This window comes from Narcine bancroftii, chromosome 11, assembly GCF_036971445.1.
Source record: "Narcine bancroftii isolate sNarBan1 chromosome 11, sNarBan1.hap1, whole genome shotgun sequence".
NCBI lineage: Eukaryota > Metazoa > Chordata > Chondrichthyes > Torpediniformes > Narcinidae > Narcine > Narcine bancroftii.
Genome location: NC_091479.1, coordinates 73,408,565 through 73,429,684, shown reverse-complemented (window position 1 = coordinate 73,429,684; position 21,120 = coordinate 73,408,565). Strand labels below are relative to the sequence as shown.

Sequence of the window (21,120 nt, the reverse complement as noted above, 5' to 3'; positions counted from 1 at the left end):
ATGCAGCTTGGAGAGGAACCTTCAAGTCGGTTTCTTCCATTGCATCTTCTGTGTTTGTCCTTCCTGAATAATAGAGATCAGAAGTTTGGAGCGGTCTGTTCAGCGTAGTGGTTAACGCAGCACTGATACAGCTGGACTGGACCGGGGTTTGAATCCTGCGCTGTCTGTAAGGAGTTTGCACGTTCTCCCCTTGATTGTGTAGATTTTCCCTGAGGGCTCAGGTTTCCTCCCTCCCTCCTGGGGCGTAGGTCAATGGGGTGTAAGTTGGGTGGCACGAACTTGTGGGCTGAAATGGCCTGTTACTGTACTGTATGTCTAAATTAAAAATTAAATAATTGGTTGCCTAGATTGTGTACAAAGGTGCAATTTTTACATAACCCACATTAAAACCAAGGTGATTGAGAGAACGAATATTTGGAGTGGTGGATGAGTTTCCAGGCAAGCAGACAGCTTTGCCCTCAATAGTGTTGTGGCTCTTGACTTTTGTTGGAGCTGCACTCATCCATCGAAGCATATAACATCATGCTTCTGACTTGTGACATTTAGATGATATAAATGTTTTAGTGTAACTGTAGGTGCTTCTGAACTGTTCTTACAGCCACTATATATATTATGTATATATGAGGCTGGTACATTTGAGCTGATGTGCCTATCCCCAGAATAGTGACGGTGTTGAACTTGCCATTGAATACTGAAGGTAAGTGGTTAAACCCTCTTGTTGAAGATGGTCATTGCTTAGCCCTTAGCACGATTATTACCTGCCTCTTAGCAGGCCGTGGCTGAGTATTATCCAGACGTGAACTGCTTCATTTTCTGAGGACTTGCAAGGAGAATTGAATGTTACAAAATTATCAGTAAACATTTCCACTTCTATAATGGAAGGAAAGAAATTGATGAAAGAGCTAAAAGCGATTCTGCTCTGTGGAACAATAGTAGTGTTGTATTTGGACTGGAAAGGTGAACCTTCAGTAACCACAATCATCTTTATTTGTGCAATGTTCATTTGATTCCCATATTTTTGGTTTGACCTGAGTCCTTGATGGTACCAGTGGCCAAATGTTGCACTGCTGTCAAGGACAGCTCTGCAGCAATACACAAATTCCTGGAGGAACTCAGCAGGTCAGGCAGCATCCACGGAAGGCAAAATATAGTCAACATTTCAGGCCGAGAGACCTTCATCAGGACTGGCAAGAAAGAGAACAGAAGCCAGAATAAAAGGGTGGGGGCAGCGGGAGGGGCACAAGCTAGCAAGTGATAGATGACTATAGATAGGAGGAGGATGGGAAGAAGGTGGGCGGGGAAAGAAATGGTTGGAATATAAGAAGCTAGGAGTTGAGAGGAGCAAAAGGCTGAGGAAGATGTATTCTGAAAGGAGAGGAGAATGGGTGATGGAAAGGAGGAAGGAAGATGTGAGTGACAGGCAGTTTGAGAGGGAGAGGAGGGGAAAGAAAATAAGGCAAAGAGCTGGCGGGATCGGGGTAAACAAGAGGGGGTAGAGATCAAGGTGAAAGTTTCCAGAAATTGGAGAAGTTGCGTTGATGCTGTCTAATTAGAGACTGCCAAGACGCATTACAAGATGTTCTCACATGCATGTGGCCCCAGCATAGCAGAAAAATAGACCAAGGACAGACATGTCAGTATGGGAATGGGAAGTGGAATTAAAATGGATAGCCACCAGGAGAAGTGGCAGATGGAATAAAGGTGCTTGATGAAGCAATTCACCTGTGTGTGTCCAGCCTCTCCTGTGGCAGCGATTGTAGTCAAAAGCTGAACAGTCCTTGGCAAAACCCAAATTGATGAGAATGTTAGTGTTGAATGAGAGCACTCATATTGGTACTTCCCATGACTTGTTCACAAATAAGACAATGCTGATGGTTGGTCATGAGTCAGGTTGGATGTGTCAAGGGAATACATGGAAATACCAGTGTTGGATAATACTAGGGCAGAAACTTGCTCAGTTCTGGAGCATATGTCAGGGATGTTGCCCATGTACCATATTCTTTGTTGTGTCCAGTGATCTCAACTATTTCTTTAAGTCGTGAATTAAAATGGCTAATGATTTGTAATGGTGAAAATTGTAGAGCGAAGTCAAGATGGGCCAACCATTTCTGGCTGAATGGCAATAGGTGAAAGTGCTGGAGAAACTCAGCAGGTCAATTAGGATGTAAAGGGTAAACAAAGTGTCAAACCTGAGCTCTTCGACAAGGTATGAGCAAAAAAAAATGCAAGCTCCTGAATAAAGTAGTGGGGAAGGAGAGGAAAGGAGGGAGGAAAGGGAACAAGCTAACAGGTATGTGGACATAGGTGGGAGGGCAGGAGAAAAATGTTGAGATGATAGGAGAAGGGGGTCGCTCTCTGAATGGTGAGGGAATGGAAGGGGTGGGGAGCTGGAAGAAAGGGACAGAGGAGTAGGGATCAATAAAGGCTCAGGGAACTGGTTTAATAGAAATGAGAGATGTTGATGCCGTCTGGTTGGACAGTGCCCAGATGGAATATTGAGTGGTGTTACTCCAATTTGCAAGTGGCCTCAGTTTGCCATTACATAAGGCCATAGCTCTGCCGCTGTAATTACAGGGACCTCTCAGCTGCCAACCATTTTAATTCCACATACCACCCCCACACCAACATGTCTATCAAAAAAAGGTGAAGAAATCCATTGTGTAATTAGCGAGCTCAAAGTATTAGTTGCTTTAGATATTGTGTAAGCATGAAGACCTTGTATACTGTACCTTGCTTTTGGAAGAGCACATCTTGCTTCCCTTGGAATGCCCTTCTCCCTTCCTCATTGAAATTGGATGGGTCTCCTAGCTTGCATGTAATTATTATAGGATATGACGGGGCTAAGATTCCAGACTTGGTGGTGTTACCAATGGTCCACAGCCAGCTATCAGCTGGTAAATCTTTAGACTTTATCCCATTTGGTATAATTGTCATACCACACATGATGAAGGAAGTTCTTGGAGTGCAGGCAGACAATGGTCACTTCTACCAATGCTGTCATTGGCTATATTTGATATAATTGAGCAACTCTGTCCTTAATGTTAGTTTGCTCACTATTCTGAGTCTGGCAGCTGTATCTGACTGGATTCCACCAGCACAGACAGTAATAGTTCTCCCATGTAGGTCTGGTAATTGCCATTGAAGTTCTACTCTCCAGTGAGCAGTCAGTCTTCTTAAGTACCACTGCCAAGTTCTGTTCAGCTTGGAGAAGGATTAATTTGTTATCATCAACAAACCATAATTATTCTTTTTTATCCATTGTGCCCACTTCAATATGTTGGAACCGCATAATGAAGATGTTACTACTCCAATATTTTTATATCAACAAGTGAATGTGTTCAAATGAAATGGAGGCATTTTTGATGTAGTATTCCTGTGATTTTTCTTCTGGATTTCAAAATCGACATCGTCCAGGAGAATAATTGTTAATTCCTGGAGCAATCCTGTAAGATTGTCAACTGCTGTGCAATCAGGATTAGAACACACTGGCCCATCTTATCTTGTGTTTGCTCACAAATAAATGAGTAAAATTCAAAGGTTGTCTGTGCCATAGTTGGCATAGGGTAGCAGGCCTCAATATTCTTTGGAATGGAGAAGGATCGAGTAAATTGAGATTTGATACTTTTTAAACTGAGAACCATGTTGATTTTGTCTATATAAATGTTATTTTGTGGTGTAATTGTATTCTATCTTCTTGCAGGAAGTCCAAGGATGTACAGTTGATTTAGGCATCACATCGGATAGCTCCAACCACCCAGACAACAAAAACAAGAATCGCTATATAAATATAGTTGCTTGTAAGCCATTTTGATTACTTTAACATGCTAATGTTTCGGGTCTTCCCAACTTGATGAAAACCTCCTCAATATCTCTTGGATCTTCAACTCGAGGGCCTGGGGTACTTGGATACTCAGTCATGGTCATTAAATCAGCGTGTTCTCTGCCTGGTTTCTATCTCCTGCAGTAATTTATAAAGTGGCACCTTTAATTCAGGGCTCCAGCAGGTTGAGTTAATTGGTGAATTTCTCCTTGTTTTTGACCATTAGAAATTGTATTTTTTGGGGGGGTAAAGCAATTATATGCTGTATGTTTTTTTTATTTGTTCTAGTTGACCACAGCAGAGTTAAACTCTCCCCACTCATGGAAAAGGACTCCAACCACAGTGATTATATCAATGCAAATTATGTTGATGTGAGTAAGACATTGAATCTTATGTTAAGAGAATGGTTTTTGCAATCCATAAGATTTCTCTGAAAACATCCCAAGATTTGTAATTTTAGTCATTTGTTATATATTAATCAAGTACTTAAATATCCAGCTTGTGTTTGTAAAGTTCTATTCTAAGTAGTGGATAAAATGCTACTGTCTCACTACATTTCCCAGTACTGTTATTCTCTGGTATGGTAAAGATGGATATAACAATCACGTGAGCTGTGATGCCTACAGGACACTGACCTGCTCTGAGTTTCATCAGCTTTATTCTTCTTGACTCTTTCTTTTGTGTTATCGTTTCACTAACCCTGTACAAGTTAATGAGTCAGCCACTCCCATTTTAGTGGAACTTTCTATGGCAATGGTATGATTCCAAATGTTTCCTGTAACTGCTTGTTTAAGTAGTTTATTAGAATATACTTTCAAATTTGCATCAAAAACTCCTTAATGAGTCCATGGAAGCAGTCTAAAAGTTGTACACAGTTTCGTTTCCTGGAAACTTTCTATCAGCCGATTTTAAATTTAGACGGCCCACAAGTCCATGCTGCCTAATTTACACCCCATTAACCTACACTCCCAATGCGTTTTTGAATTGTGGGAGAAAACCCTCACAGACACAGGGAGAATGTACAAACTCCTTACAGTCAGCGCAGGATTCGAACCCCAGTCCGGTCCTGATCGCTGGTACTGTAAAGGTGCTACGCTAACAGTGAATTCTCCATTAGCCATTGTTTCTGTTTTCAATTGTTCCCCATATCATTACTGCTCCACATACACTTGCTATACTGTTGTTCTTTTATTTATTTGAAAAATCACTATAACATGACCCAAAATTTAAATAATGGAATATATTATAGTATCAGGTCATTAATGAGTGTCATTAAACAGTTTAATATTTTTATTACTAGCTTTAAGTATGCTTGAAAAAGAAAATTCCTAACCCAGGGAGATTATTTGTAATTTAGGAGAACTAGGGGTGACCATATTGAAACACATTAGATTCTCAGGGAGTATGATAGGATAAATGTTGAGATTCTTTCACCAAGAATCTTGAATGCAAGAACATAGTTTCCAGATAAGGGACATTTAAAACTGGGATATGTAGATCTTTTTCCTTCTCAAAGGGTGGTGAATCTCCGGAATTGTGGAAACTGGCTCATTAGAAGTATTTAGAGTGAGGGCAGATACATTTTTTTGAAAAATATCAAATAATTGATCATTGAGAAAGAGTTGAAGCCTGGGCCTGATCAGCCATAGTGAATTGTGAGGAAGAAATGAGGGGCTCGATAACCTACTCCTGCTGCTATTGTTTAACATTCAAGGAAAGTTGTGATCTTGCAGTTTTGCTTCATTTTGGCATCTCGAATGTTGGCAATAATGTTACTTAAGTATTTTCTCTGCCATTTTTTAATGTAAAGCGATAGCTGCTTTTATTTCTCAGGTGCCATGTAGTACCAGGTGCCCAATAAATACTCTTCCCATAAAGCAGCAACTCCGAACCATAGAGGGAAATAATGGGGGGGGGGGGGGGGGGGAAGCCAAAATCTGTTCAAAGAAGGGGGAAGAGACATAAAAGCTACTCCAGAGCTCCTGGACTTAGCAAGTAAAGGCACATGATCAAGGGGAGTAATTAAGTTTCAGGATCAGCAAATGGCCAAATTAGAGAAACAAAGAGATCTTAAAAGCTGGTGGGGTTGGAGGAGATAAGAGAGAAAAGTGGAGGTGTCCCAGGAGAGATTTGAATGGAAGGCTGATGGATTTGAAATTGAGATGGGCACCACAGTTAGTGTAGCGGTTAGCACATGCTGTTACAGTCAGGTCAGGGGTTTGAATCCTGCGCTGCCTGTAAGCAGTTTGTACGTTCTCGCTGTGTCTGTGCGGATTTTCCCTGGGAGCTCCAGTTTCCTCCCACCCTTCAAAACATACTGGGGGTTATAAGTCAATTGGGCTCATGGGCCAAAAGGGCCTGTTACCATTCTGTATACATGTCTAAAATTTTTTTTAATGTATTTAAATATATTGTGGAATAGGAAGTCAAACATGGGTTGACTATATTTAGCAATAGTTAAATGATAGGCAGCAGGGTTTTAAATAGATGGATTTATGTTGGGTGATATGCAGCTAAGAAATCTATGGAATACTCAAGGAAATGGTACAGCTCTTTCAAAGGTCTGGTTCATTTGCCATGGGCTTGTAAAACTTCCTCTGGTCTAGTACCAGAGTGAGGTAGCATAATGGTTACAGGCTTAGTATCCAGAGCCTGAATAATTGATCCAGCCATGTGTTTGAATCTCAGAACTTGTGCTGGGGAGATTTAAATGCAGTTAGATTAAAAAGCTAGACCATGTAATGTTAACCACAAAAGTAATCAAATTGCCACAAAAATAAATTTCCCACTGACTGTCCTTCACAGAAGGAAATTTACTGACATTACCCATGATGAAAAGCAATACGATGGGCTCTTAATTCCCATCTGAAATGAGCGGGGATAGTTGAAATGAGCATTGCTGATGTAATCCACATTGTGAATGAACGAAAGCATTCCTTGCTTAAAGTTGTAGATCAAAGGAATGAAAGTCTCCTATCTTCTCTGATTTTCCAACATTTTTGTTAATGTAACTTTGTGATTCCCAAAGTGGGCACTGCCACCCCCCTGGGGACAGTGGAAAGATCCAAAGGGGAGGTGAGGAGAAAGGGGGTGATGAATACTTGTTTGTTTCTCGATGACATGTTCCGGTCAGGATATGCACCACCTTCACATCTGCAAGGGCCAAGGTTCCAGGTTTGTAAGGATTTCAAATTATCTTCAGGTTGTAATACACTGACCCCCCCCCCCCCCCCCACCCTCAACTATTTTTGGCCCTGACCGCCCACCCATCGAGCTCCCAACGGTTGGTCCTTGCCCCGGTCTCCCACCTATCGAGCTCCTGTCAGCCCGAAGACAATGTAGTTACAGTTGAGATGTAAATTTGCCCTTTCATATTGCTAAATGAATTGGTTTATGAAAAATTTTATTTGCTTGTATATAGTGATTAGTTATTGTTTGAAATTTGTGATAGATCTAATACCAAGAAAGAGGTGTGTATTTGATGTATGTGTGTTGTGGGGTGGGGAGGGGGGGGAGGGGGCACTAGGGATGTGGCCTGGGAGCCAAGGGAGTGGCAGCCCAAAAGAATTTGGGAACCACTGGTGTAACTTTACACATACATTTATGTAACATTGCTTTCAAATTCTGTGGGTGTTTACCAGGGCTACAATAGACAGAAAGCCTACATAGCAGCTCAAGGGCCACTGAAGTCCACGGCTGAAGACTTCTGGCGAATGATATGGGAGCATAATGTGAACATAATTATAATGATCACCAACCTGGTAGAGAAAGGACGGGTGAGTCTCAGAATATGTTGATATCTCTTGCATTAGAACCATAAATGGTTCAGATTATCCATGTACATTAAACCTTGACAGGAATCTTAGTGAAAGTGCCAGATCAGTTTCCCAATTGCACCCCATACTATTGCAAATTTAGCCCCAGAATTTGCATTGAAATGTTAGTGATTTCCCCACTTAATTCTAATCTTTCTCAAAATTCTAGGCTGAAGTTCTCAACTGTAAGGCGTGTAGTACAACAAAACAAACAAGTTAATGGGATTCTGATCAAAATATCGGCAATGACCTCATTTATTTCCATGCATATATATGCCAGTTAAACTTGGAAGTCACAGTTAAACTTCTGTTTCATGACCATATTGGATTTCTCTAAAGGAAGAATTCCAAACATTTCCTCTACTCAACACAGGCTTGAGGATGCATGTGGGATGGCTTCCTCATTGATTTCAATATGGGCAAACATAATTACACTCTCCATAGTTTAAACATAATTTAAATGTAGAAATATTAAGGGATTTTGACATAGTTTAAACATAAATATTAAGGGATTTTGACAGTTTTGATGGCTGACTAAGCAGAAAGCATGGATTAACTGAGTTTGAAACTTTTATAGTCTTTTTATTGGGTTGGGCTATGATAGAATTCTGAACACATGGGCGCATTCAAAGCAAGGATTAGTCATACTGGAGGATAAACATTTTTCATTGAATAGATAGGCCAGACGGTCTACTCTTGCTCCTGTTTCTTATGTTCATTCAAAGCATACAACTACCAGTCTGAAATTCCCCAAGTTAGGGAGGTCATTGTGGAGATGTGTCTGCAATACACTCTAGTCTGAGACTATTGGCCTTATTGAATGAGTACAAATGGAAACAATCCTGAGTAAGAATTTTGAGAGAAAGATCCCTGACATTTTCTCAAAGTAAAATCTTATTTCTGTTCAGAGAAAATGTGATCAATACTGGCCGTCGGAAAACAGCGAAGAATATGGACAAATCCTTGTGTCACTGAAAAACACTAAAGTTTCATCGTATTACACCACAAGACAGTTTACCTTACGCAGCACAAAGTTTAAAAAGGTTTGTATTTGCTTGACTGAAAATAACAAAACGCTCAATGTATTTTAGTGAGCAAAAATTCTTGTAAACGGACTGGATTTCACCATTTCAATTTACTTTGTGTTGTTTTGCATGTTTACTTGCTTCCCTTACTTTTCCTGTATAAACAGTGGAGTTAGCAGGGAGATTCAGGGTAGAGTTCTCCATTCGTCTGATCCCTTTCGTATTTGAAAGTACCTATTGGTCACTGAAGTATGTTTGGCTTTGCAACCAAAACCAGCAGCTGAAAAATACCAGGAAGTAATTGTGAATGAAGTTTGAGCAGTAATTTATACAGTACTTCTCGCCAACAAGCTCCTGCCTACGTTGCTCCAATGAACCCACTGGGCATAGTGTACGCTATGTACCATAAACAAAATGTGAAGAGAGTTGATGCAAGTGGCAAATGAGCATCCTCCTTAATGTTCATTTTAATTTCCATCTAAAAGTATGCCTGGAATCAGTGCTCAGAGCAGTGGTCGTGAGATGACACAGATATAAAGCCTGAATGCGATTTGGCTTTTATGTGACTGAAGTTAAATTAATTTGTTGCTCAGTAGCTTCTTGGTTGCTCTGAATAAATTAGTTCACAAGCAGATGTGCGATGTGTTGACTGGTCCAAGCTGGGCATCGGTTGATGAATTATAATTGACCAATATCTCAAAATATGACCAAATTACAATTGATCTCCAGGCTCTCGAGCTGCAGGTAAAAAGAGGGAGGAAAAGAAAGTGTTCCCATTTGTAAAGGACAGAGTTGTTTAGGAAAGCATGTGAACTTCTTGTATGATCAAGAACTTTGGCCTCCAAATGCTTGAAGTGAAAGTGTTCCCATTTGTAAATGACATAGTTGTTTAGGAAAGCATGTGAACTTCTTGTATGATCAAGAACTTTGGCCTCCAAATGCTCGAAGTGAGGTAGTGCATCCTTGGACTGATTTTGTACCTGCTGCTTTGGAAGAAAATTAACACTATCACCAAACTTCTTTTCTGCTCCACCCCAGGGATCATTGAAAGGAAGGCAGAATGATCGTACGGTCACCCAGTATCATTACACCCAGTGGCCTGATATGGGTGTCCCAGAGTATGCACTTCCTGTATTAACATTTATACGGCACTCAGCAGCTGCTAGAGCCAAACACATGGGACCTGTTGTGGTTCATTGCAGGTACACAGCTTAATTCACCGCAAAGCCCTTTTGATTTATTACAATGTGAATGCCTTTAAAAGGTTTAAGCTATATAAAAAAAAGGTGCGATAAGCGTGGATAGAACTCAGTCAGAAGCATTTTTGTCAGGAGTAAAAATATAATGGCAAGCTCCCCAATTTTTGTGACATGTGGACCAAATAATAAATCTTTGCAATATTGTTTCTAAGTACTGGGATGATATGAAGATGTGACTGGATACAATAGAAATGACCATGTGGACAAATTATCAGCAATTCCTGAAACTACTAATAAGTTGTCCATATGAGAGATTAATTCTACCTTGGCACACAAGGTGGAAAACAGATGGGATCAAATAGGGTCCTGCTTTATACATTTCCCAAATGGTGTTGACACAAAGTGATATTAGTTATGTGTAGACATCAAATCAGGACCCATCAGTCTCCTACCAGGAGAATTAGGATAAAATGCCAATTGAGGTGTTCAACATAAGTAGAATTAAACAGTTTAGAATTTGACTCCCATCCAGTAGCATCGACTTTTCCGGTTTCTGCTAATCTGCTCTCCTTTTCCCCCTCCTTCCTCCCTTTCCCGTTCTCCTCCCTCCCTTCACCTAGCCATCCTTCCTCTCCTTGATCGCTGCTGTCCCCTCCCTCCCTTCTCCACCTATGCTGTAGCACTATCAATCAACTACATTAGACAGAGAGTTCTGATTAATAGGCTTTAATCACCTTAAGACATCAACACATCTCACATTCTGGCCCGGTTCCAAGGCAGGTACTGAAGGAGGAGTTTGGGCATAACAGCCTTGAGAGGGATTTCTGGGAGGGAGGAGTCACAGGTTCAGGGGGTGGGCCAGAGCATACAATACAATCATACAGTGGTTGCACCACCCTATCACTTATTGCCTTTGCGACCACACTTCCAGCGGACATTTTTCCATACCTTGATGAAGAACTTAAGCCCAAAATGTCTGTTATGTACTTTAACCTGCTGAGTTTCTCCAGCATTGTGTATTTTAACTTCAACCACGGTGTCTACAGATTTTCATGTTTACTGCTAATCATTAGTGTTGATCCCAGTTGTTCTACGTGTCTGAATGATTCGATAAAGTGCAGATGTCTTATGGTCACTGCTAACATACACTCAGTCTTAATTGTGGTTGGAAGGATGCTTGGAATCCCCTCCACAGCGAGCATTAAATTTGGGAATTTTTTTGACATTCTATCTTCTCTTAGGCCCAAGAAAACTCTCAGTGTGAGTGTTGGCAATAAACATTTGCTGACAGCAATGGTTGGGGAGATGGTGAATCATTTTAAATTTGATGTAATAAATGCTGCGTCCACCTGTTAATAATCAGAATGGTGTGCCACAATATATTTAGCAGAATTCTTTTATTTTAATACTTAAACCTAAAAGAACCTGCTACACTCATTGTAATAAATCCCAGATTTTGTTAGATCAGTGCTTGAACAATTGGATTTGAGGTTTGCAGATATGAAAAAGGTCTTTGGTATTTTGGATGTTGTACAGTGAATTAGTGCCATAGTGAAGAATTGAGGTATTTCCTAAGTTGATAGTTTTTGTTCTCTTCCCTTTCTCTTGCAGTGCTGGTGTAGGAAGAACTGGCACATATATTGTAATAGACAGTATGTTGCAACAGATCAAACAAAAAGGGACTGTCAATGTGCTTGGATTCCTCAAACACATCAGAACACAAAGAAACTATTTAGTCCAAACAGAGGTAAGAAAAATTGCTAGTGTGGAAAGACATTTAATTTTTGCAGCTTTCTTGTTTTTGATGGAGTAATTTCTTGGAGGAATTAAATTTTGAATTGTATTAATAAAATTTGCCATTTTTATTTTCCTGAAGGAATAAATGCCATATAAGCTCTAGAAAGGGGAAAAAAAAAACTTTTGTTGAAAAAGTGTCAGTGATTATGACTTTAAAGCTATTGAATTGTTGTAAAGTTTTAACCTGTTTACTAACATGCACTAGTTGCATTAGACAGATACCTGACATTCTTTTCCTATCTAAGAGTCCAAACACATGACAATATGGTTGCCTTGGAATTGTCTTCTGAAATGACCCAGCTAACTGTCCACTCGACAGAAAATTATGAATAGCCAATAGCTACTGGTTTTCCCAGAGCTAACCATATTTTTTGTTTGATTAAGTCTTAGGTTCAAGTGAAAAACAAGAGGTAATTATGAAGTATGAGTACATGGTGTCAAACTGGAAAAAGCATGAGAGAAACCATTACAAAGTATCAGATCATTCATTATCTACCATAGCACATTAGAAGCAAAAATGAGAAAGAACAGTCCAATATGAATTATGCATTCAATTCAACCAAAATTTGATCTCAGATAATTAGGGGGGATGAAGGGGAATCTAACCAGAGTAAAATGGAATCAAAATTGGCCATAACAAACTGAAATAGAACAATGGGTGAATGTTAAAGGGGTGATGTTTCAGGTAATGCTAGGTACATTCCCACCAGAGAAGATGGTGGAGAAACTAACACCAGCGCTCCTTGGATAATGGGAAAGAGAGAGAATAAGACAAAAGAGAGGAGGAACCAGGATAAACCAGGCCAACGTGTCTACATGCAACAGCCTTTACATGCACACTTTAATCATATCCAAATGAATGATAAACATGCCTAAAGGAAACCCTAGACTAGGAAACAGTCACTTCATAACTGCCACTTGGATAGAATGAATAATCCAATCACCATATGTAACATGTATGATTGCAGACAATTCTCTCTAACCATTTCCATATCTTGTATGGTTCCTAATAGGAGCAGTACATCTTCATTCATGATGCATTAGTGGAGGCCATCCTTAACAAGGAAACTGAAATTCCTGCCAACCATTTACATGCCTATGTGAATGCTCTTCTGATACCAGGACCATCGGGAAAAAACAAACTTGAGAAGCAATTCAAGGTGAGGCTCTTAGATTTTTCCATTAATTTTCATTTTGCTCAATTTAAATGTCGAGGAGGACATAGAGAGTGTTAGGGTTGAGTGGTCATGGGTGTGAAGAAAGGGGGCTCAAGATACTATTAGAAGGGATAATGAGTATGGGAGGTATGAGGGAGAAAGGACGGGTCAGGAATAATGATGTGGCAGCGGCCAAGGGACTAGAGTGAAACCAGAAAGTCTGCAGATGCCGTGATTGTAGTTAATACACCAAAATGCTGGAGAAACTCAGCAGATCCCACAGCGTCCATAAGAGGCAAAGATTTGCAACCCAATGTTTTGGCATTCGTCAAGGTACAAGCAAAACACAGGCAGACATCTGAATAAAATGGCTGGGAAAGGAAGGAAGAAGGGACATGGGGAGGAGCTTAGGCCAACAGGCCAGGGGTTGACATGAAAGGGAGGGGGGGCAGAGCTCTGTGAATGCCGAGATGAAAGAAAGGAGATGGAGTTGTAGGGAAAGAGAGAGCTAGAGGAAAGGAGAGAAAGGGAAAGGAGAGAAAGGGAAAGGGAGAAATGGGATGGGGTTGGGGTCTAATGGAAACCAGAGAAGTTGATGTTAATGTCATCCAGTTGGAGGATGCTCAGAGGTCTTGTTCCTCCAATTTGTGGGAAATCTCAGTATGACAGTGCATGAGAGCATGGGAATGGGGTGGAGAATTGAAATGGGTGATCACAGGGAGACCCCTGTTATTGCGGCGGACAGAGCGAAGGTGCTCAATGAAGTGGAGACTGGTGCGGTGATAGGTAAGGACGAGGGGAATCCTGTCTTTGTTATGTCTGGGAGCGGGGAGGCCAGGGCGGAAATGAAAGATAATGTGGGTGAGGGCTGAGTTTATGGTTGTTGAGAGGAAACAATGATTTTTTTGAAGGACATCTCTGATGATCTGGCATGGAAGACCTCGTCCTGAGAACAGATGCCACAGAGTCAGAGAAATTGAAAGAATAGGATCCTTGCAGGGGACTGGGTGTGAAGCGATGTGGTTGAGTTAACGGGGAGTTGGTGGTTTGGTAGAAAATATCTGTCAAAAGTTTGTCTCATGAGATGGAGACAGAGAGTTTGAGAAAGGGGAAAGTGCTGCTTGAGATGTCGAAATTAATTTGAGTTTGAGTTTGGGGTGGAAGTTGGTATCAAAGTGGATAAGGTTGACAGGCTCATCATGAGGCAGCACCAATGTAGTCATCAATATAGCAGAGGAAGAGTTGAGGAGCCTTGCCTGTGTAAGACTTGTAGCATGATAGCTGGGGCCCATGTGGGTAGCCATGGCTGCCCCTTTGACTTGGAGAAAGTGAGATGAGTCAAAGAAAGTTATTGAGTGTGAGGGCAAGTTATGTCAGTCGGAGGAGGGTGGTGGCTGAGGGGGATTTGGTTGGGTCCAAGGCTCCAGCCTGTTTACAGCAGGGACCAAGGTCAAACCTGCAACGGGAAGCTCCCACCTAGGGGTGGTCAGGGCTGGGGTGGTGACAGTAAGTGACTGCGGGAGCCACCTTTTGGACAAAGGAAAGCTCCTTTCACACTTCCCAGTGATCCCAGGAATCGAACACCAATCGGCCTTTAAAGTGGAAAGTGTAAAAGCAAAATCTGCTCCACGCCAGTATCAGATGATGTCATGTCATGCCGGGGATTGCCAGCCTCGACCCCTAGTAAAATCCCCAGCATCTGTAAATGATGTAAACGTTGAGATCAGGCATATGTGAAACGGGCAGCAACATTGCAGGCATTTCCGATTATAGGTAGAACAGACCAAACGCCGGGAATTAAACCCTTGCAAGTGTGAAAGCGTTCAGTCTCGGTTAGGAGTGGTCTGGTGTGAAAGGCCAACCCCCCCCCATTCCTATCCCAGGACACTGAACGGCCAATTTACTGGGATGCAAGTGTGAAGAAGACAAATGGGAGACTGTGAAGACTTGTTAAATATTCGTGCATGATCTGTGATTAACAAGATTCAGCCTCTTTCCAGCTTTTTGATCGCCGCATACAAATTGGCAGGTGCAGCACACTTCAAAAGAACATCATCAGAAGGCATGAAAAGTGCAATAGAAATGCAAGTCATTTCTGATGTCTCTGGTCCAAAATTTGTGCATCTTCTAATGTACAGTATAAGAATGATTAGTACAGCCACTGCCCATCATTATGCGAACAGAGTTTGGATGCTGTGTGTGGTTTATTCATATCCTCTCAGGTTTCTCCTTAACATTCTGGTTTCCACTCCTATCCCATGATATTCTGATAGCTTAATTTGCTTTTGTAAATTGTCCTAAGTACACATGCATGGCAGAAAAATCAGTGGTGTCAAAGATATGTGGAATAAAATAGGTCCCTGTTTAGAAGGACCTTTAAGAGGACAGATGAAATTGTTTTGAGGGCTGGCTAACATAAACTAGAGGACCCAAATGCTTCTTTGTAAATTGCAAGGAAATCTGATTAACCTTTTGAGTTACACATGAACTAAAGGGCAGGGGCATATCTATGCAAAATAGCACATATGGCAGGGGTGGCCAATGCGTCAAAATAAATGGTGGCAAAAGCTGGCCTTGGTGGCTGTCATGTGGCTTTTGGTGTATAAGTAGAGAGCAAACGGTAGGATGAGGAAGGAGGACAAGTGTAGAGAATGTAGAAGAAACAGGTGTGTGTTCCTTTTATGTCCTGGATGGCGGTGGCATTGACCGGGGTGTGGGGGGTGGGGGGAAAGGCTCTTAAAGTGACACATCCCCCCTCAAGTCGCACCCGGGCCATGTGCCATGCCAGCCAAACCCTAGGTATGCCCCTGCTGAAGGGGATTCAAGAATCCAAGAGGATGCTATTACATTAGAATGCTCTGGTCAGGGATTCTTTTGAACAAATAGCCAAAGTGCAAAAATAAAATTCCTGTTGGGATGCTTCAAATCTGAAAAAGAAAATTTTGAAACAGTTTCACAGATCATTAAAAAAAAAATCAAGGATTGACTCAGGATCGTGATTTTTTTTTCCGCAGAACCGAGGTGTCACAGATGAATAGCTGGTATGAGGGATAAAGCCAGGATAAATCAGGGAGTAGAAACTGGAAGGCAGAAAGCAACTAAATGATAGAAATTGTCGAGGGTGCAATAAAGAATTGGTGCAATCAGAGAAATAATGGAAGTTATGTAATGGGACTCAGGAGGAAGCAGTGTTGGCAGATTGGCAAAGAGTGAGGAAGCAGGAAAGTCCAGTCAAAAAGTCAGGCTCAGGTGACCCAGGAGATGGAGGCCAAGTGTGAAAGTCAACCTGCTATTTGAGTAGTAGTTTGGAGATTCCCATCCAACTCTCATTCCTGTAGTTCCCAGATGGACTGATATGTCTATCCTGTATTGTCTAAAATTACATCAGTCAATGCAAAGTTTCAAAGGGTGTAAAATATCTTCTAGCAAATTAAAATGCAATTTTGTTTTGTTACTTGCATTGAACTACCTTATGAGCAGTGAAATTAGGAATATAGGTGAGTGATAAAATGCTGGCAATCTGAAGTAAAGAGAGGAGTTCCAGCTACCTCTTCTGGATACCTTGCATCCATCAGAACTGTTACCAAAATGAAACAGTAGGTCTACTTCTCTCTCCATAGACTATCTGAGTACGCCCAGTGTTCTCTGATTGTGAAGCAGGCCTTGGTGGTGATGTGAAGAGCTGATGGGGCTTGTGTTGCTTATTGAACGTTGGCTGAAGATAGTAGAACAGGTGCTGCATGGAAGTGGGTTCGAAGAGTGGCTAGTGTTCTGCAAAAGATGAACATAGTGGTGATGTGTTTGGATACATTACAATGGATGTGGAGGAAATGTCGAGTCGTTTCCAACGAATACAAAGATTCAACCTCGGGTCAAACTGTGTCCTTATTATATAAATCTGCGTGGAAGTAAAAGGGATGAAGGTGCCAGTGTATTTAAGGCAGAGACTGATAGATATCTAATACTCAGGGTATCAAAGGTTATGGGGAGAAGGCAGAGGAGTGAGTTTTGAGTGGGAGAATGGATCACCTCGTGATGGAATGGCGGAGCAGATTCAACAGGCCAAATGGCCTACTTCTGCTCCTATATCTTATGGTCATGGGCATGGACTTGATCCCCCATGGAGGAAATGAATTGCTGCCAGGCATTTGGATAAATGAGAAAATTGTGAAAAACATTTTGAGTGTCTAAACAGAGTAACATTTAACCATCAGATAAGTCAGAAGAGGGAGTGCTTAACAGGACACACACAGTAATAGATTAAAGGTTCAATATTTAAGCAGATAGTGTCAGTTACGCATTTTATATTGAGTGATGCATGTTGGGGAAATATTTGAACTCCGAGTTTCCCTTTCTTTCTCTCCTCAGATGGTGAGTCAGCCTCATGCCAAGCAAAGTGATTACTCTACAGCACTGAAGCCATGCAATAGAGACAAGAACAGAAATTCATCTATTATTCCAGGTAGGATTGAAGATAAATGATTGGATTTCTTCTCGTTTGTATTATTAGTGATCATGTTAATTAAAGCTGTAAATGATTGTTGTTAAATTAAGCATCAGATTGAGGTTTCATAAAACACTTCACTTAAATCACCTTAGTCTGCAGGCTCAAAATTCCTGCACCATGGTTTATCCTGCAGGATCCCTACAACTTTTTGGAGGAAGCCTGTAGGGTAAATTTGTTGTCGGTCATCTACTCTACTGCACATCCAACCACCGGGACTGTTGGACTCAGGTACTTGCAGTCTAAAAAGGCGCCCGGGGTGAACGACCAAACAGGCAGTAATTATGTAAATTTTTTTCAGCAATTTTCCCGATATTGCAGTCTAAAAGAGATTCACTGGGAATTTTAGCTGCCAGGATCTTGGTGTTGTTACCATTATTACTCTACCTGTATTTTCTGACAGAATTTGAATGGGTCCAGCTTCCTCCCTTCTGCCAGTGTCGCAGAGAACTGCAATTAGAATGAGCCTTCCACAAAACAAAGCCTTGGTACTGTCACCAGTAAAAATGATTGCAACTTCAGCAGAAATGTGGTGGGCTAAAGGGCCTGATTCTATGCTGAACAATCCTGTAACTCTTACTTGACATGGTTGTAATGGTGAATTAGGAACTGGCTGACTGTTAAAGGGCTTGACTATTTTGCATGCTCCAGGTGGAGCCTGATAAATCTCACTTTGTATAGTTTCCACTCTCGCATTACCCAAGTCTGTTTCATCAAGGTCAACATTGCATTAGTTGACGTTTCCTCTTTTATAGGCTACTGCTTTCTTGAAGTGCTGGGTAACGTGGTGATGTAGCTGAATGGCTTGGCATCAGTTAAGAGTCAGCCATCTTAGTACAAAATTTGAGTCAAATGTAGACAAGTACCCCAAGTGTTCTTTTTGATGATCCATTTGGTTGTCTGACAGCTTCATGGTCAGTTATACTGTTTACAGGTTTTTATTTCCAGGTGTAGAATTATATTGAGTTCACAGTTGGTTTTGTGATCTTTGGGTTGGTGGTTACTATCTATTGGGCAGCACAGAGAGTGCAGCAGTTAGCGCAAAACCATTACAGCGCCAGTGACTCGGGTTCAAATCCAGCACTGTCTTTTAGGAGTTTGTACATTCTCCCTGAGTCTGCGTGGGTTTCCTCTGTTACATGCCTGCAGTCTAAAGTGATTAAGTGTAATCTGGTGCAATTTAACAACAATCATTTACAGCTTTAATTAACGTTCAAAATGTACGGGGGATTGTAGATTAATTGGGTATAATTGGGCTCCGTGGGCTCACGGGACAAAAGGGCCTGTTTACTGTGCTGTATGTCTACATTTGAAATGTAAAAAAAAATCTATTGATACAAAGCAGAAACCATCATCATATAGACTGATTTCTATATTGAATGCTTTGGCAAACAGATTGGCAACATTTTTGCCAAAATTGAAAATAAAGAATTGTTAAGAAAAACCAATCAGCTGACCATATAAGTAGATTGCTTAGGCCCAGAAAAGAGGTGACTTAAGTGTGGCAGTTGCCTTAGATGCAGAAAAAGCTTTTGATAGACTGAAGTAGGAATTTCTATTTAAAGTGATGGAAAGATTTGGATTAGATCAAGCCCTAAATAATGAACCTAAAGCTAGAGTTGTGACAAATAGGCAGGACTCTCCAGCATTCCCACTGTCCATATCTAACATATAAGGATGTCCATTATCTCCGGCTCTTTTCACATTGAATAATTTCTGCCAAAGGTCTATAGTCAATGAGATCCAGACATCAAGGAGTTAAGGGTTGACCAAAATGAACATATGATCAGTTTGTTTGCAGATGATGTATTAATAGATCTAACAGAACCAGAATCTTCTTTGCAAAAGCTGCATTTGCAACTGGAAGATTACGGGAAGGTCTCTAGGTATAAAATAAATCAGGACAAAAGTGAAATTATGCTGTTAATTGATGGGGATTATACAAATTGTCAAAGAAATAACACAATTTAGATGGCCAAAGAATGGGATTAAGTACTGGGGATTAAAACAGATAACTATTTGAAAAATTTATATAAAATGAACTATCTCCCCCACTTAAGAAAGTTGAAGAAGATTTAAATAAATGGATAGTTCTTCTGATAACTTTTGATTTGAAGAGTTAATTGTGTTAAAATGAATATAGTCCCATGATTACAGTACCTCTTCCAATACCTTTACCACAAAAGTTTTTTTTTCAAAATTTGAATAAATTGGTTAGGAAGTTTCTTTGGAAAGGTAAGTTAGCCAGAGTAGCCATGGAAAAATTAACTTGGAAATTCCATATTGCGGGGGTTTGCAACAGGCAAATTTGTCACTTCCCTCTTTGACAGAAGAGACAAGCCTTCGTGGGTGGAAATTGAACTGCACAAAGTTGGAGAGAGAGTAGCAGAAGATCTTATATATAAATGGGAAATATTTTGAATATTTGCTATAAATTGACTAATTTAATTGGAACAAAGGGAAAAATATTTCCAAAAATGCCCTTGACTCAAAATAGATTAATTAATTTCACAATGGCTAATAAGATTCTACATACCTGGTCCCGGAAAGGGATCAGGTATATAGAAAATTGTTACGTGCAAGGGCAACTTGAGTCATTTGAGCAGTTAAAAAATAGATATAATATTAACAACACAATCTTCTGCTACTTTCAATCAAGAGCTTTTTTCAGAAATGAATTAGGACCGACCACGATGTTACCAGAGTGAAGTGATATGGGGATTCTGATTCTGCAATATATTCCTTTGTAGCGGCGGCTACACTGCTACTGAAAGAACACACACCAGACGTGTTGAGCTCAGTGAGCAGAAAAACTGGTTTATTGCTGGCTGCCAGGCTGGACTTATATTCCCAGCCTGGACTTGGCTCAGAACTGTGCTGGGGAGGCACCAACGTCACTCGGGCATCACATGGTCCCCCAGCACGGGCTTCTGAGCCCTGTGCTGAGAAGAAGGGGAAATTCACCCCCCCCCCCCCCGACAGCGCCATTTTGGCCAGCTGCCCCGCCACGTGGATTACAAGCGGGGTCGGTTCGCCTGCTTAGTGGTATGCTGCCACGCAGCCCCCCCCCCAGAACCGGCGCCAATGTCCTTTTTACCTGGGTGGCCTCGCTTCTTGGGCTGGGCCACAATCACTGGTTTGGTGGGGTCAAGGTGAGCTGGCTTCAGCCTGTCCACAGTAAACAGCTCCCGCCTGCCACCGATGTCCAGCATGAACGTAGACCCCGAACGCTGGACAACCCTGAACAGCCCCTCGTAAGGTCTCTGCATGAACGTAAGATGGCCATGTGCCGTGTCTGGGCAGCAGGGGGGGTGCGAAGGAGTCCAAGTGGGCCCGGAGGTGGGGAAGTAGCTCATGCGTCGACCGCTGAGGGTTGTGAGGTGCGTTGATTAACTCACCGGGCAGTGCCAGCGGTGCACCATAGACCATTGTTACTTCGGACTTCTGGTCCCGGGCAAGCTGGTTGAAGTCAAGGCCGCGTGTCAGTGCGCAGTTGGCTGGTTGTGAGAGTGCATCGGCGACCACGTTGTCCTTCCCCGCCTTGTGCCAAATGCCAATAGTAAATTCTGACACGAAGGAGAGGTGACGCTGCTGGCGGGCCAACCAGGGATCCTTTCCCATCACAAGTGCCTAATTGATGGGGTTTTGGTCAGTGAAGATGGTAAAAGTCCTCCCCTCCAAGAAATAGTGGAAATGCCGCACCGCCAGGTACATGCCCAATAACTCATGGTCGAAGGCGCTATACTTGCACTCTGGTGGGTAGGAAATCCGGCTGAAGAATGCCAGCGGCTTCCATTGTCCGT

At 41.6% G+C, this 21,120-nt stretch overlaps 1 protein-coding gene across 5 annotated transcripts in view; it reads left to right on the top strand.

Annotated features, from left to right (window-relative positions):
- Positions 1 to 21,120, top strand: part of ptprz1a (protein tyrosine phosphatase receptor type Z1a) — a 201,487-nt gene that overhangs the window by 167,289 nt on the left and 13,078 nt on the right. For all 5 annotated transcript variants that reach the window (XM_069903388.1, XM_069903392.1, XM_069903391.1 and 2 more), the window contains 8 exons: positions 3,701 to 3,797; positions 4,109 to 4,191; positions 7,462 to 7,596; positions 8,544 to 8,678; positions 9,699 to 9,862; positions 11,471 to 11,606; positions 12,670 to 12,816; positions 17,182 to 17,275. In XM_069903388.1, the coding sequence (XP_069759489.1) occupies positions 3,701 to 3,797; positions 4,109 to 4,191; positions 7,462 to 7,596; positions 8,544 to 8,678; positions 9,699 to 9,862; positions 11,471 to 11,606; positions 12,670 to 12,816; positions 17,182 to 17,275 (991 nt within the window). The remainder of the gene's footprint in view (positions 1 to 3,700; positions 3,798 to 4,108; positions 4,192 to 7,461; positions 7,597 to 8,543; positions 8,679 to 9,698; positions 9,863 to 11,470; positions 11,607 to 12,669; positions 12,817 to 17,181; positions 17,276 to 21,120) is intronic.